The sequence below is a fragment of the Chanos chanos genome, chromosome 8 (genome assembly GCF_902362185.1).
Source record: "Chanos chanos chromosome 8, fChaCha1.1, whole genome shotgun sequence".
NCBI classification, from domain to species: domain Eukaryota; kingdom Metazoa; phylum Chordata; class Actinopteri; order Gonorynchiformes; family Chanidae; genus Chanos; species Chanos chanos.
Window position 1 is genome coordinate 29,086,250 of NC_044502.1, and position 18,100 is coordinate 29,104,349.

General features: G+C 39.6%; 1 protein-coding gene across 1 annotated transcript in view; it reads left to right on the forward strand.

Annotated features, from left to right (window-relative positions):
* The window catches only part of ppp3ca (protein phosphatase 3, catalytic subunit, alpha isozyme), a 36,229-nt gene that overhangs the window by 10,428 nt on the left and 7,701 nt on the right, over nucleotides 1-18,100 (forward strand). Inside the window, exons 2-6 of the mRNA XM_030781731.1 lie at nucleotides 5,312-5,512; nucleotides 10,927-11,051; nucleotides 15,642-15,753; nucleotides 16,388-16,533; nucleotides 16,902-17,041. Of these exons, the coding sequence (XP_030637591.1) occupies nucleotides 5,312-5,512; nucleotides 10,927-11,051; nucleotides 15,642-15,753; nucleotides 16,388-16,533; nucleotides 16,902-17,041 (724 nt within the window). The remainder of the gene's footprint in view (nucleotides 1-5,311; nucleotides 5,513-10,926; nucleotides 11,052-15,641; nucleotides 15,754-16,387; nucleotides 16,534-16,901; nucleotides 17,042-18,100) is intronic.

Genomic DNA, 18,100 nt, shown 5'->3' on the forward strand with positions numbered 1-18,100 from the left:
GTGTATGTGATAGGTGTAGCTTGTAGTGTGTGGTTTCAACATTATGTGTAGTATGCATGGTTTGTGGCAACAATTGTAAAAAACAGATATAATAATAATAATAATAATAATAATAATAATAATAATAATAATTTGTTAGTGATTGTTGTCTAGCAGGCAGTGAGAATGGACATGTGAGTGGGAGACATGAAAGGAGGTTAGGGAGTGGTTTTTACAAATGAGTAAAAAGAGTGTGTTGGAGAAAGAGCGCAGAGTAAGTTTTATGTTGAAAAAGTATACCATTGTCTATAGAGATATGGAAAGTGAATCTGAAAAGTGAGGAGAAGAGTGGATGGAAGAATGAGGGGCATGCATTTGTCAATAGAAAAGAAAATGTTGTGGAGTAATTGTGCAGATATGAGACATTAATTGGAGAAATAGTAATGAGAACCATTGTAGCAATATATTTATTTCTGAGCAGAAAATAATAAGGAGAGATAATTGTTATGGATAGAGAAGCTGAAACAGAGAGTAAGGGGAGCAAGCTGAAGAGAGAATGTAGTTTGAAGAGGAACAGTGTGAGTAGATGGATGGAACCATTCTTAGCTGTAATACACAGAAGCTCTGTCATTCAGCACGCTTGCTGTCTGAGTCTTCCTCTTTCCTCCTGTGTATTATGAGTGGAGAAGCTTAGGGACAGATAGGGACATTGTGTCCTCCTTATGGAGTTGAGTTGAGTATGAGCTCATGAAGCTCACTCTCCTCTCTCTCTCTCTCTCTCTCTCTCTCTCACTGTCTCTGTGCTGTGATGTCTGCTGGTGGATATCTCTTGCACTGAGTCACAAAGGCGTGAAGTGAGACACGGAATGGTCTCACTGTTTCCTTACCACACAGTTCAGCCTCAGCTTGTTTTTACAATGCAATGCCATTCGGCCTCCCTTAAGGACAGCTAATAGCTCTAAAGCATTTATATGTTTTTGGGGTTTTTTGGTTCTCATGTACACACACACACACACATACATACACAGGGACTACTGATGTGTGTGTCCTGCTAAACCATAGACAAGCATTTTGATGAATAATCATATGAATTTTACAATAACACCATACAGTTATCAGTGGACAAAAAACAAGCCCCAAGGGACGCATCAAAGGAAGAAGGCACGCACACACAAACATAGACTAAATACATACACACACATGCATATGTGAAGATGCAAACACAGTTACAGCCACAGTCACACACACACACACACACACACACCATTTTGAATGGAATGTGTTTTTAGCATTGCTGAAATCTCATGCCAGGCTGTGGTTCATTATGTCACATGCAGGTACATGAGATTTTTTCTCTTTTCTCCCTGAAGTCAAACATGAATTATTTAGCTTTGTGTTGATCATTTTGTGTCTTAGTTCTGAGATCTCTACCCCGTGTCCCTACTGTACATGTCTTTCTTTTTCTCTTTCTGTCTCATGCACTGTACTTGGTCTTTTGACTCTGTATACACAGTCATGACATCTTTTTATTATGATTATGATTATTATTATTATTATTATTATTATTATTATTATTATAATTATTATTATTATTATTAATTGTACCTAATGGAACTTTTTTTTACACTCACAATATATCTTTCCCCATGGTTTTACGCAGTGGTGTCTTAGTCTGTTTTTAGAGTGGCATTTCAGTGGGTGTAACTGACTGTTATCTAATTGATAAATGTTTTTCTGCTGCTTTTTCCTTCTGCATAAATGATTCAGCAACTACACACCATAATTACTTCTTTACAGTTGGAGGCATATCCACGCAAGCACATGTGCCTAAATTATTCACTAAGCTCATGTTGTTGTTTTTTTTTTTTGTTGTTGAAGCCAAAGTCTCACATTATCAGTGCACACATTAGAAAAATGAGTCATCACACAGAGAAAAGCAGCCTGTGTTCTGTTTTTTTGTGGAGGCATTGTTGTTTGTACAACACTAAATATATACACGTATATTCAGATCTATTCTGTCATGTTTGACTGAGTAACAGTATACTGTTGACTACCTAATTATCAATAATTCATACCATGGTAATGAACCATTTATTAGCCTTAATAACCAGGTGTTGCCACGGAGAATAAATGATGATGTACAGAAAGCATCCACAATTGAAGCCCTCCGCTGTTTCGATGATTTATTTTAAACTGGTCTTGGACCATACTCCTTACATCAGGGATTGTTAAAGGAAATTTCAGATTTTCAAATGTACTAAAGCATCATTTCTTTGTACCATGTCCATTTTGGTGAGGTATGTAAATGAAACAGATGCTTTATTTTAATGGCATTGACAGATGTTTAAACAAGTCTCCATGTTTAATCAAACAGATGTTTAATTAAATATTGAGATTCTATCCCACAAATGCTAGGTCATATTATGATATGGTTTGTGATAGTATTTTTGTGTGTGTGTGTGTGTGTGTGAATTGTAAACCCTATTCTCTAATTTTTAAGCATGTTCTACCTGGTGTACTCCAGAGACACCCCCCCCCCCTCATATCAGTTTTGGGGGGTTAAAAACTGGTGCATGGGTCCTCCAAAACATATGGGAAGCTAGAAGACTTCTTCTTTTCACCCATCCATTTCACTAGCATCTTGTGAGAACATGGCATTTGTGGAGGCCTGTGCTATATCAGTCAGTGCTATTTTTCTTCGCTTCACTTGCAGCTGTATAGCTCCCCATTCATGCTAGGAGTCACTGAAGTGTGGTGATGATCTGATCATCCCAGATCAAGGCCGATGTGTATTTGCAATGCTCGGCCCAGCTGGGAGCGTCAAACCTGCAATAGCCATGTAATTCTCCACTGCACCATCCAAGTGTCACTTTTTAACTTTTCGCTCCTTGTCACTCCTACCTTTAATCATTCATACAGACTGTCCTTGGAATATTTTAGCTAAACTCAACTTTTTCCCATGCTGGTCGCAAATTTTAGTTGTTGAATTTAAACAGGCTTTAAGTTCATATTTAAGTTCATGCCTTTTTTTTTTCTACAACAGGCAGTTTAACAAAGCAGCTTTACGAGATTATCACTGAACAAGCCTAAGGTGACAGTGGTGAGGAAAAACTCCCTTTGGAAGAAACCGCGAGATGGACCAAAGCTTGATAGGTAGAGCCCATCTTCCTCTGCCTGGCATCTGGACTGTTAAGGTAGAGTTGTAGGGTAGGGTGACTATTAAAAGGAACGAGAATACCCAGAAATCTATGGGAAATGACAGAAAAGTCTTGGAAGAGTAAGATACATTTTAGGATACTGTGGAGTCAGTGGGACTTAGTGTAGCCCTGTTAGTTAGAGTAACATTTTGGGAAGAGGGGTGGGTAGGATCTAGCTGGCAAGCAGACAGGCATGCAGGGTCAAAGAACTTACCTCAAGGCACTTAAGAAAGATCACATTATTTGTTCAAGCTGTGTCTGGCAGTTACTCATCCTTCAAATGTGTCTGGGACATAGGACAAAAGCCCAGGGGGTTGGGCAACAGGGTGAGTGGCATTAGTAATCATGTGTTATAGTTCTGATATCCCAGAGTTTGGTTCCATGGATAGTTTAGGTTCATGGAGGGTAATACAAACCTATACATGGATGCAAGACAGCACTGTGCAGTCAGGAGGTGTCAAGGTGGTCATTGGTTAGGGGTATGATGAAAAAAGAGGTGGATTGAGTGCAAATGGATCTAAGGAAAATCCAGCCCATAGTTATGAAAGAGGGAAATCCTATTTGGTGAGCATGTGAAGAATGAGAGTATGTGAGTTATATGGTTAGCAGTGTTCCTGGCAGCACAGAGCAACGTTAGAATGTCACAGTTTGGTGTGGATTGTACATGGAATCACAAAATAGGTCCTGTAAACTTTATGTGATTATTCCTGGAGTTACATACTTTTTAATGAATCTTGTGGTTACAAAATGTTGTAAAGTCAAGGGCATGACAGTGGGAGTTGGGGATAGGAGAGGGGGGTCGCGAATACCTCGGGCAGAGACTGGATGCATGTGTAAATCTGGTAGGTTTTATTAAACTAACTAGAAGATACAGGGCTCACGCAGGGATACCTGAGTAAAGACAGGGATCAGGCAGGCAGGATGACAGGACTCAGGAAAAACAGGATTACAAAGATACAGGAAACAGTGCAGACCATGAATATGAACTAACTCACAGAGTATCTGGCTCAGAATTGCTCAGGAACAAAGTCACTGTTAAGACTTCACAGGTAACAAAGGAGAGACAGGGATATTTATACACTGAAACAAACAGAGATAATGAACAGAAACCTGGTGTAAAAAATCATTGAATGATTGACTGATTAAATCAAAGAAACAGAGCACGAATAGACCAGCAGAGGGGGGAGGCAAGGACAGAGACGTGACAGGGCGTTGTGTATCTCATCTTCCTCAACGTATGGCACCAAACTACAGATGCCATAAATATCTTTCATGTTTTCTTTCTAAGACTCCCATATTTTATCCAAACAAATACCTGACATAAGGAAACATCATTTGTATGTTGAAGGACTTATGGGTACTAAAACTGGTGCCACGTATGTTACATGCCTGGATTGAATGTTGGGATTCTCTACATCTGCACTTGTGTCTGATTCCTCATGGATCCAATGCATCAAATGTTTACTGTGTTGCAGAACTCAGCTTCTAAACTGCATCTAAATTCACTGCTCTGTCTAGTTCCTCATCACCCCAGACATCTGTGCTATAGAGCTGCTGCAACCTGTGTCCTCGGCTTCCAATATACTTGAAAAGACCCTGCTCCTTCATCTGACCTTCTTTCAGGAGAAATTTGGGGCCTCCCTCCTCCACTTCAATTAGCTTTTTCGCTCCAGTGAAGCAAGAGACCTATCTATCAGCTGGGAGTTTAACAATAGCTAACCAACTTTTCTCTGCAGTGTTTGACATGGTAGCTAAGTTAACTCCTCTGATAATTACTTTCTAACTGTAGTTAAAACAGATCCACTGGAGGTTTATGACTGAAAGATTTAGGTTTGTGTCATAATAAAGATTTCTTCCATTCTCTTTTCATTTTGTTATTTTCTTGTGAGCCTTGTGGTCAATTGGATAAGCTTGTGCTAACTAGCATTAGTACAGTTCATAGCATTCATTCATTTTCTTTGCATACTTTCCCATCTTTATTTCAACGTTATAATTAACAAGATAACTAACTTGTGATTCTATCAACATAACTTGTCCATGTAAGTGGACCAGTGGCCAGAATGATCAATATTAATATTAATATTTAAATTAATTAAACAAAAGCTAATTTCTCTCCTCTCTGTTCTCTCCTTTAGCTGTGCCCTTCCCCCTTAGTCACCGTCTCACCATGAAGGAGGTGTTTGACTGTGAGGGCAAGCCACGGGTGGACCTCCTCAAAGCTCACCTCACCAAAGAGGGCAGGGTGGAGGAGGCTGTCGCTCTGCGTATCATCAACGAGGGCGCCGCAATCTTACGCCAGGAGAAAACCATGCTGGATATTGAGGCACCTGTCACAGGTAAGGAGACCAAACCGAGCCAGAAATGACTGTACCTCAGACTGGTTGCCATGGTGAACTCTCACTGCATATTCCCTCGTTTAGAGAAGCAATGACAATTTGGTTTGTGCTGAGAATGGTGGCAGACATATAAAGTGTCTGTATGGTTTAAGATGACTTGTGAAAGCAGGTTTAGCCATAGATGAGTGATGATATTTTAAATTCAGGTCCTGCTCATTGTATGGATGTTTGGGTCTGAGATGCTCGTGTGTGTGTGTGTGTGTGTGTGTGTGTGAGAGAGAGAGAGAGAGAGAGAGTTATTTCAGCTGTTAAGTGTATATAAATTGACTTTGCTGATATCTCCTGAGAGACTCCATTCTTCTCCATGCTTGTCTGGCCTTGGAGAAATGGCTGAGCTCTGCTCCATGACCAATCACAGACAGAGCAAAAATATCTGACATTTAAGGGCAAGTACAAGCAGTTAAATGCAACAAACTGTGGCCTATGAAGAGACTGATTGTCTTTACTATTTATTTTTGATTAAATTAAGATGTGAATGATATGAGTGAGCTTATCCTGTCCATACAGACATGTGAGGGCAGATCAGCACAGGCACAAGAGGCAGTGGGATTAATGTGCTTGAGAAACATCTGAATGCAAGCGATGAAACTTCAAAGCGACGGCTGGCTTCTATAGGGGAGCAAGCTTTATTCTCTTTTTGGTTGCATCTTTTTTTGTCTCTTAACACAGGCATTTTGACATTAATTTTAGCATACATGGTGAAATGAATGTGTTAACTTTTGCAATTAACTTCCGCAATTCGCAATCAAATAAAATGCATCTGTTATTAATTTGCAGTACATTCATGAGCAAAGTATTCTGTTTAAGATGTTAGCGAGACCAAACCTCCTGGCCAGTGACAAGCCGTTCTGAGTGTGGTCCTTAGAGGCCAAAGGAGTTTTATTATTCAGGATAGATGTTTTCATTTCCCTTTTAAATAGAACACTGACGCCTAAAACCTAATATGGCATTTATTAAAAGGAAACACCTTTAATTAGGACAACATTTGACCAGATCCTTAATTACAATTAATCATTATTAACAGAATACATTTTTGTAATTACATGATAATTTGACACCCCCCCCCCACCCCCGCCCCAGATGTGTACAAATGAGCACAGTCCTAATTCACACTCTTTTCTCTTTCTCTCTGTTTCATGTTTCTCTAGTTTTCGTCACAGCATTCTTATACATATAGCTCTCTATATATAGTTCTATACATATAGTTAAACTCAGTACACAACAGAAACAAACTCTACACACAACAGAGAAAAGGAAAAACAGCAACTCACAGTATCTGTTTGAGGTCACATGCAGTCTTTGGCTCGCTCCTTTTTTCTTTGATCCACTGCACACACGCACACACACACACACACACACATGCATGCATGCACACAAAAACACTCCTATACGCTCAGACCAGCCGTAATTAGGACAGGCAAATCATGCCTGGGCAATATCTTATCACAAAGAAATTGTTATAAAATATGCAAGAAGCAAATACCCACGCATGGAGATCTGTCACAGAGAATGAGAGACTGTAGAATATTAATCAGCATCGGGGGTTTTTTTTTCTAGCAGGAAAGGTGCGGCATCTGTGAAGACAAACACTTTGCTTGTAGTATGAAAGAGAATGCTGGTGGATCTGCCTGTGTCTGGCTCCCCGTACTCTCTCTTACATGTGCCAGTTTGATTTGGCACATGAACCAAAGTCACAGTTTTCTGCTTTGCTTCGGAAGCAAAAAAAGAAAGACTTGTTTTTATAAAAGAAACCCCTGTTTCTGGCCAAACAGCCAGATACTTGTAAAACTAAACATGGTAATTGATTTACTACGTAAAATAAAAGTGTTAAATATAAGTGGAATCTGAACAGGTCTCAAGGAAACCGTAATTTTTTTTTTCTCCTGCATTTAAAAAGATTACCATGGAAAATTTAGATGGAATTAAATCTACTTGTAAATGTAAAACAGCTTGATTTAAAATTGGACCACATGTATAAAGATCCAACACAGAAAAATACTTTCCTGTCTTTGGCAACATTTATATAAACACTGAAAAGAACAGAGCACAAAACAAGGTCTTTTTTAAAGACCCTTTAAAAAATGATATCCATAAAATTATTAAGTATCTACAAAGAAACCAAAAGCCAGCACATCCAGTGTTATAGAGAACAGGAGGAACAAGCCTGAATGTTCGAATATCTCAACTCAGACTTACCACAGTGCTCACCAGTCATTGTTCTCTGTCTTAAGACGTTCTTCTTGGGTCTTGATGTGCTGAGGGTGTTGAAAGAAGTCTCAACCAAAACGTTCAGAGCCAAAATGTGATTGCTGTAAATGTAGAGCGCCATGTATTATGTCGTTTTTCAACATATTACATAATGTAATGTAGTTCACTTTCACACATTAACCCTTTTATCATTTAATGTTTGGTTACATATTTTTTTTAGGTGGCCATGTTTTAAGATTAAGGTTCATAATTTGTGTTGCCACACTTGAAAGAAGAAAGAAAGAAAGAAAAAGTAGATATAAAATTCTTGTTATATTTTGGGAAATGGTGCCCTCTCGTGGTGAAATTCATAACACAGGAAGTATCCACGGACAATCTTTTAGAACTGGCTGATGTATGAGTACAGGGGAAATTTGCTGTTTACAGTGTGTGGCTAATTACATTGGGAGTAAATGAAAAGCTGTAAAAGATGATGGGTCAAGTGCAGTTTAGGTCATCAAAAAAGCAATAAGGACGACAGAACGAAATCACTGAAAGTGCAACGCATTTACAGCTTGCTTTACATTTAGAAAATTTTCACAATATGATTTTTTTTTTTCAGTCCATCATATTCTTCAGCTGATTAACACCAAATTAAATTTTAAGAGAGAAATAAAGCACTGTAAGATGTTAACATTGTCTGTATATAAAAAAAAAATCGAACTGAAATGATGGGCTATGCTTTGTATGCATAACCAGTCGGGAGGAGGGTTAATCTGAATGAATATGAGGGTACAGAGCATGAGAAACTATGGCGATTGAAAAGACTGTGTTGTGAGCTTGTGCGAGCGTGCTCAGATGAGGCGAGAATTCTGCCCATACCCACACAGCAGTCCTCCCGCAGGTTAACCTCCGCTTTATTGGAGATGCCTGTATGACTGGCATCACTGGGCAGAGGGCTCTTTTTTCTCTGTCATTTGTGTTTGCATGCATTAATGACCCACACTGCATGAGTATCAGAGACTTCTCACAGCACAGAGTTATGCCTGTCTCAACCACGGAGGAGAAAGCTTTTTATTTGATAACTGACAATTGCTCTCAGGGCAACATTTACAAATTAATTGGTTGATTAATTAACTGATTGACAGAAGAATCTCTCTGTTGATTTTTGGGGATGAGTTTTGAATTACTTAAAGAGACCAGTGGCGAGCAAAAGGTGAATGAATGTCAAGTCATATCTGGTGTCATGCAGAAAAGGAGGTCAACATGTTAAATTTATTACGTATGAAATATACATGCATATAAGTGTTTCAGGGAGCTAACATTTATGAGCAGCGAGGTTTGTCTTTATGCCTCTTTAGAGGGGGTTGTGTGTGTATGTGTATATGTGTATATGTGTGTGTGTGTGTGTGTGTGTTACTTTAGTCACACAAGCACAATCTCCTACTCGTTGCTTTGAGCTTTGAGTGGGCGAAGGCCGCAGTAGAACCGGAGATGGCGGGTGGGGGAGAGAGAGAGAGAAGGAGAGAGAGAGAGAGAGAGAGAGAAGGAGGGAGAAAGCAAGATGAGAGGAAGGGGACTGGGAGAAAGTGAAAAAAAAAAGAAATGAGATACCGTGTTTTGCTCCACAGTTTCTCACAGGATTTCAGTCACAGTGACGCATTTACAGTAGGTCATCTCGCACAGGCTGTCTGGAAACACACACACAAACATAAACACACACACACAGAACGATCCTCTTGCAGCTGCTAGGAGAGACCATAGTGAGAGGCTGATTTATGGTGAATTAGGGCCAAGTAGCTAAGATGATAAAATCTGCCCAATTCCAGTGGTAGAATAATTTCTGTAGAATCTTTATTGTAGATTTGCTATAGGCAAATGTGGGCTTATCATGTAAAGGAGGCAGATCTGTGTTGTAGATGCTGAATGTGTAGAATGTAGTGTATGTATTTAACAGCTTCTTGCCATATGCAGTGAGCAGCAATACACAATAATGTATATGTACTATGTTGTGTTTGTGAATGGAAATACATGTGTATAATAGGATTAATATAATTATGAGTATAAACTATGCTGTCAGCTAAGTGCTGCTGTATCCGTATTGTTTAGTGCATCTAGAGAAGCTGAGCGCTTGAATATTTTAAGTAAATTATGTTTTGAGAGATGCTGTAATGTGATTCGCCCAACTCCCTGTCAGTCTCTTGGTCACAACCACACCCACATGCAACTGGCTGAGAGGTCCCTGGATCAACACTCAGGCAGCGTCGCCATGCCAACACCGAGTCAGTACGAAAGAAAAGAAAACTCCCTGCTTTTTTCGTTATTTAGCTTTGTAAAATTCATGTCACCATGGCAACAAGAGTTTGCATCTCTCTCTCTGTCTCTCTCTCTCTCTCTCTCTCTCTCTCTATCTATCTCTGTCTCTGTCTCTGTCTCTCTCTCTCTCTCTCTCTATCTCTCTCTCTCTCTCTCTATCTATCTCTTTCTCTTTCTCACTTGCATGCTCTCTCCGGGGGAGAATTATTGAGTCAAGAAACAACACAAATTTTCTGCTGCCCAGCTCAACCACGATCTCACACACACACACACACACACACACACACACACACACACACACACAGCATTTTAAGGTGTCAAATACATTTTTCCTACAAATGAATGTATATCACTATATTCACAAATAACAGTCATTTGGATGTTTTAACAGTGATTGTGATCTTTTAACAATACAATTAACTGGTTTGTATTGTACGTGTAAAGGCATTACCTACAGTGTAAAGTAGTCTTAGTGCTAATTTAATTTGAATTAAGACTATGAAACTGGTGGCCAACCTGCAGCTCTCAAGAGCACAGATTTTATAAAATCTGACAAAGTATAAACGCTATTCTTACTTATACCTATTCACCCACCTATTTATTTATGAATGACTCTCAAATTATGTTACTGAAACTACCAGTAAAAGCTTTTCTAGTAGTAGGTTAACTTGTGTATGTTCAATGCCAAGTGATTACTTTGAGAATAAAAAACCCTTGTAGTCCAAAACCACCACAGTTTGACTCTTATTTTGAAACTGTTTGAAATGTTTTTTTTTGGTTAGTTGGTTTTATGTGGCATGTTGGTTTGTAGGTAATGTGTTTGAGGGAGACATGTGTGCATGTTTCCCCAGTGTGTGGTGACATCCATGGGCAGTTCTTTGACCTAATGAAGCTGTTTGAAGTGGGTGGGTCACCAGCCACAACGCGATACCTTTTCCTTGGCGACTACGTAGACAGAGGCTACTTCAGTATCGAGGTAAGACGAGAGCCTTTCTTTTTGCTCTAATTTGATTGGTTTTTTATTTGTTTCTTTTACATTTGTTTATACATATCATAAACATAAACAGTTCTGTTTTTTTTCCCTTTAATCCCTCAACTAGTATCCACTTCGATTGTATTTCTATTTCCTAATTTTTGCACAACTCTATGGAAGGCATAGACTCTGTTACTTATGGAGTTGTTGATTGCTTCTTTTCACCAGACTGCAGAGGACTATTCTGAAAAGCTATAATGTGCTCAGATCCATCCACCACTAATCTGGTGCCCCTGACCAACCAGTGGGAGTTGCTATTGCAGCAAAGGGGAGACTATCCCCTGCTGGCTTCCCACCCACAAACACTGTCCATTGTGTTTGTATAGATGCCTGGCCTAAAAGCAGGGGTTTCTTGTGGTGATGGGCTTGTGTTTTTTTTTTTTTTTTCTGCAACACCACCTGAGAGCTCCAACACTGCTTTTACCACCTTCAACAAACATCTTCTACCCAGTTGAGTTTGAAGAGAAATCCGCAAAGCCCTCCCACACACTCCTTTGAAGCCTCCAAATTGAGATTTGAATTGGCATTGACATTGACATCTAGCCATTTTACCCGACTTCTTTTATATAGAGCCTGGACTGACTTCACCCAAGAGTGAACTTGAGTTTGCTCTTAGAATCTTACAGTCATGTCTTTTTTAAAAACCTTTGTGCTGTGAAGATTTAATAATCTGACAAATTTCGTATTTTTTTTTCCTCTTTGTCTTATCGGCGTGGGGATGATGATGACATACACTGCAAGGGAAAAAAATACAAGGCAAAAAAAAAAAAAACTCACATTAATGATGCGGTGTCTTTTGTTGGTGGTGCACAGTGAAGACGTTACTTTTGCCGCTGTAGTGCAGTATGTCAAGGTTTAGACAGCGCCTGGGCCTGTTTAGACTGTGCGTTATCCAGGAATGCCAAGATAGAGCTGTATACCCAAGATGTCAAGAACAGAACAGTGGGTAGTGCTTCTAAAAGATGACCTAGGTTTGTATATGTTGTCCTAAGGATGATGGGTTTGAATTGTAAATGAAAGATCATACAATCTTTATTACACCCTAGTTGTTGAGAGTTAATCATTAAAATCAAGACGACAAAGGAGAAGCCTATGAAACCATTAGAGTTCACAGCTGACAGTTAGCAGATTTTGCTCTTTTAACTTGTCCTCAGCTCAAGGCCACGATCATTACCTCAGATATTCATAGGCAGAGACAGTTATGAGTTTACCGTTCCATGATTTCCATTCAGGCTTCCTGTCATTGTGTGCCTAGTTAAAGAATGTGAAATGTGATCAATGACCAAGAGTCATTAGGCTTGACATTCTTTTCAGGGTTTATTACTGCTTGACAGCCATGGAAGTACATTAAGAGAGTATCCAACAATTGTCAGCCATTTTTCAAATGGCCTGCTGTTGAATTGAGATTGACCAATTATATTTAGATACTCACCAGACATCTAGAACCCTGTTGTTTGGTTCTGTTCTTCTCTGTTATTATTATTATTATTATTATTATTATTGTCATTCCAGGTGTATAAAGTTCTACTTTATGGTTCACTATGAGTATAGGGTTGAACACTAATATGACCTAGCTACAACTGTAACCTTACATGGTGATCTGAACCCAGTTAAAATAGTTACTCTGAACATCTCGATTTATACCTCAGCGCTCTGAACACAGAACCTAGAAATTATTCATGCTAACTCTTAATTAGTATTAATATGTATTAAACAACAGCATTAGTGTAACTAGTACAGTAAGACTTTTGAGTTCTATTCCCCTAGATAACTACGGTCCTGAATTATCACATGCGCTAAACAAAGGAATGATTTATCGCACACTTAAGAGTACAGAAACGTGAACGTCAACATTTATTACAACAGTCAGATTAAAATGGTTTAGAATGAATCTATGGTTGAAGGAAATGCTAGATGGAAGAGGTGAGAGAAATGGGAGTGAGGGGTGACTGTTGACAGTATATATGGTCTTTAGGTGAGTGGAGTACTGTGCAATCTGAATCATGGCGCCGTGAGAGTTCTGTTAGCCTTAGTGTATCTTACTCTTATCAGCCTATGGCCAAAGGGCGTGGATGGTGCTTTGTATGCCCAGCACGGTCTTTGTTGTGCATAAGGGTGGGGGACTTTTGGTCATTGTAAATCACTCTCTGGGTGTGTGGCTGAGTCTGGAGCATGAGAGAAAGGGGGCGAGAGAGAGAGACAGAGACAGAGACACAGACAGAGATAGAGATAGAGAGAGACAGAGAGAGCAAAAAGGCAGGTATTGGGGAGAGTGTGTGCGATTTTTAATCTCACAAGTAGTGAAACATTTAATGGCCCACGTATTGTAGTGTAAAAGTCCCTCCCCCAATTCCCACCTGACATACTTTTGAGAGCTGGTGCTAGGCTGTTTGAATTCTCATTACCAAATTTTGCTTAAAAAAATCTCTTTTTCAGAATTGAGGTCTTTTTGAGACCCAACCCAAGTGTCAGAAATGTTGAACTGCCAAAGTAGTGTAGCTAGTACATGGTAATCAAATTTCTTGGACATGTTTTTGATGCAGACAGCTGTAACTAATGAATACTTTGACTGATCGTCAGTAAATTTGGTACAGATGTCCAACAGGGGCCTCTGGGGCCACATGCAGTAACTGACAGAGTCAGCCCAAGAGGTGGCACAATGACAGGGAAACAATCAAAAACTCATCAACAGCCGACTGCCTCCGACTCCCCAAACTTCTGGCCTTGAGGAAACCAAGCTGAATGGGACATGCTACTCAACGTCACGTGTTTATTGAAGGCCCCTAGTATCATTTCCTATTTTACAAAAATGTTAACGTTCTAAAAAATGTAGGTGACGTCAGCCAATTGCATTTCAGCACTATTTGAAAGGCTTCCAGGTAGTTAATTCGTATAAAACCTCTTAATGCATATGTTTTACATGAGGTCACAACGTCAATGCAGAACCAAAGGCATGGAACAGTATCAGAGACAAATTCACCTTTTACAGGGACATCCTTCACATGTATCTCAAGTCATAAATTTGTGTCCCGTTTTAGCAGATTTAAACATACGTCTTGATTTCATGTTTCAAAGCATGTCTGCATTGCACCCATAGAGATCACAGCGCAGTCTACAGTCAATGTAGCACCTTCTTTCAATGCTGTAGTTGGTCTTCCCACCACGTTTGACTGGCTCTCCTCTGAATCCGCCCAAGCTTAGACATGCCCCTCTTATGATGATGTAACCAAGTGAGAAAATAAGAAATATTGCATGAAGAAAATCAGAAATAAATAAATGATCATATGCACCCTAGAGACAAGAAAATAAGAAAGTAAGACATTTGAAAATAAGAAGAACAAGTAAATATGAAAAAGGAGAAGAAAATCCATTGAATTTTAACTTATTTTTTGACTGGTTAAAGACTAAGAAAATAATATACAGCTTTTTATACTTTTTCACCATCAGCTGAAATAGTTTTGTGCACGCATGCATTTAATTTTTAAAAGCTATATTTTTAAATAAGTATCTTCTTTTTGACTTTTGTGACTTATAAGATTCCATGTTTTTCACTTGGCTGGATGCATAAATATTTGGGGAACATCCACCTTCAGGCCTCTCATGTTTTAGTAGGCAGTGTAGATCAGTGATAGTAAATGTGATAGCAATTTAAGTAAGGATGATGCTAATACTGACATTACACAGCCTGACATTCTGACTGTGTGTGTGTGTGTGTATCTGTGTGTCTGTGTGTGCGTGCGTGCACACTCTCACACACGCATTAGTGTGTGTGTGTGTGTGTGTGTGTGTAGTATAATAAATCAAATTTTTCACAGTTGATGAGTCGCTGTCTGGTATGAACAACTAATCGATGGATCAGAGTGTATCCTGACCTGCACAAAAACTTACTGGATCAGAGCAGAATGATGTGAGATGTTGAAATCACCTATATGTCAGACTGATTGATTTCTGGACAATATTTCTGATCTCCGGGGATTTTTTTTTTTTTTTCAGAAAATGTCATGCCTGGGAATTGTGGAATTTTGAGAAATATTGTCACACACCTGACTTTGATCACCACTGCACTGCAAATCTACATTTGAAAACATATTTTAAGGAATCTAATGGCACATATCCCCACCACAGAGCCTTATATCAGATACTAACATGTTTACTATCTAGTTCATTTTTATCAGTGATACCACTCGTTGCTAAGGAGTATTGAAAACTCTGTAATCATACTCTTAATCAGCACTGTAATCAGTGTAAAATCATCTTTTTAAACATATAAATCACCAGTGAGTAGCAGGTGTGTTCACTAACATCAGTTGCACCTGCAATGAGTTCCGCTCTATTTAATTTAGATTACTGTGTTTATTTGTTCAAATATTATCTCTGACATTTCAAAAATCAACTTAGACTCTTCAGACTGACCACTCGATTGATTACATACTCCAGCCCATACCTACGCTCCGTGTGTAATGTTGTTCATTAATTTGTGCATTTGGTTAATATCTGTTGGATGATTTTGTGTTACTTCTTTCTTTCCGTCAGTGTGTTTTGTACCTCTGGTCTCTGAAAATCCTCTACCCAAAGACGCTATTTTTACTGCGAGGAAACCACGAATGTAGACATTTGACAGAATATTTCACCTTCAAACAAGAATGTGAGTATCTTCCTGCTCTATCCAGAGCGCTTGCTCTGACTTTGATTTTTGTCAGGTGGTCTGTCAAAAGAAGCCATACTTACTGTTTTAGAGTCAGATGAAAATAATTCATTCCTCTATCCGCATTACACGTTACATCATTCATTTTAAAAATGCTAGGCTTTGTAAAGATGTCATTATCACCTAAAGTTACCATATATGTGTGTGTGTGTGTGTGTGTGTGTGTGTGTGTGTGTGTGTATTATCAGTAGTAGTTGAGGCAAACTAAGAAATATTCAAGAAACATGTCTGGGGTCAGATTTAACCTTTAACCTCAGAGACTACAATCTGTTTCTAAGATAAGTTCAGTCTCAGGGAAGGGGGAATGGCATTGTGTGTCTTTTTTTTTTTTACAAAAAGGTTGAAATAACACACAGTAGTGCTATCCTATGAGGTCTCAGCAGAGGACACTGAGGTAAGTGGACTGGGAAAGAATGAAAGAAGGGGGTAACTTTTTGCACCTGCTTGCTGACCTGCTGATAGTGACAAATCCTCCATCATGTAAACTGTGTGTGTTCTATGAAATGATGGATGATCTCTCTCTCTCTCTCTCTCTCTCTCTCTCTCTCTCTCTCTCTCTCTCTCTCATTCTCAGGTAAAATCAAGTATTCAGAGCAGATATATGATGCGTGTATGGATGCATTTGACTGCCTTCCCCTGGCTGCCATCATGAACCAGCAGTTTCTCTGTGTTCATGGTGGCCTCTCCCCTGAAATACACACTTTAGATGACATAAAAAAGGTGATATGCATGTGTGTGTGTACCATGTATTGGTATCTCTCTGGGGACCCAGGAAGATAGCATAATCTGACAAAAAGTGCCTGGTAGGGACCAAATGCTGGTCCCCACTAGGAGAACTGCATTTTTCTAAACTATATTGTTGTTGTTGCTAAAACAAAAAGTGTCAGAGCATTTCTTTGGTTAAGGTTGGGGTTAGGGTTAGGGATAGGTTAGTATTCTTTAGTTACAGGATAATTGGAGTGCGAAGTCCCCACTAGGATGTTAATACAAACGAGTGTGTGTGTGTGTGTAAGCAATGGTTGAGGATTTATGTGAATCAATAGATACCATTCCTCTTAATCTCTCACTCTCTCTCCTCTGTGGTCCAGTTGGATCGATTCAAGGAGCCACCAGCGTTTGGGCCCATGTGTGACTTGCTGTGGTCAGACCCGCTGGAGGACTTCGGCAATGAAAAGACCCAGGAGTACTTCAGCCACAACACAGTCCGGGGCTGCTCTTACTTCTACAGGTAATGATCACTGACCCTGAGTCAGTCTATATCTATACATTAATACAGTGGTCATCCACTAAGCATAATTACTGCTGATCCTTAATCAGTTTATACCAATACACTAATACAACTTAAATTTATTGCAGTTTTTATGGACGCATGAGCGCATGAAATTTCTACTTGTAAGAAAAAAAATCAGTAAAGATAATGGACAGATTCAGTAAAATAAACAGACAGACAGTTATTGCCAGAACACACAACTTGAAATATATAGTGTGCGTGTGTGGGTGTGCGCATGTGTGTGTGTGTGTGTGTGTGTGTGTGTGTGTGGGTATGCGTGTGTGGGTGCTGGTGTTGGTGTGGGGTGCTGGTGTCTCCAGGTGCTCCTATGTTTGGCTCCTCTCCTTTGCAGTTGTACATGTAAATATTTTACATCCACTGCTGAAAATTTGATAGAATTGTGAATAGCTCTCCCTCTCACTCTTTCACTCTCTCTCATAAGCACATACACACACAATCCCACACACACAGACTCCTACGCGCGCACGCACACAGACACACAGACACACACACACACACACACACACACACACACACACACACACACACCCTCCTCTCCATTGTATGAGCTGAAATATTCATTGTGTTGAGAAGAGACATTGTTGTTACATGAACCTCTGGGCACTTTTGATATCAGATGCTGCATTAGCCTAGATATGAGCCACATTAAGAGCTTTGTGTGCGTATGAGTTTGTACAACAAAGTGAAAGAAGAGGTGCAGCTTATTCCTCTTGTACAGTCACAAACACACTAAGCATCCATAGATCCTGCACACACGTATGGTGCGTACAGGCACATCCATGGAAGTCCACAGAGTGTGTCACATGTGAACACATGAGTGTTTTTTTTTTTTGTATCAGTCTCTTGGTGCCTGTGTGTGTCGAGGGGGAGGTGTATGTGCTCGTATGTGTATCTTTTCACTCTCTGCCCTGATGTGATGGATGGCCAGCTTCCCACACTAAGGGAAGGAGCGTGGTCAATCTCTCTCTCTCTCTCGCTCCCTCTCTCTCTCTCCTC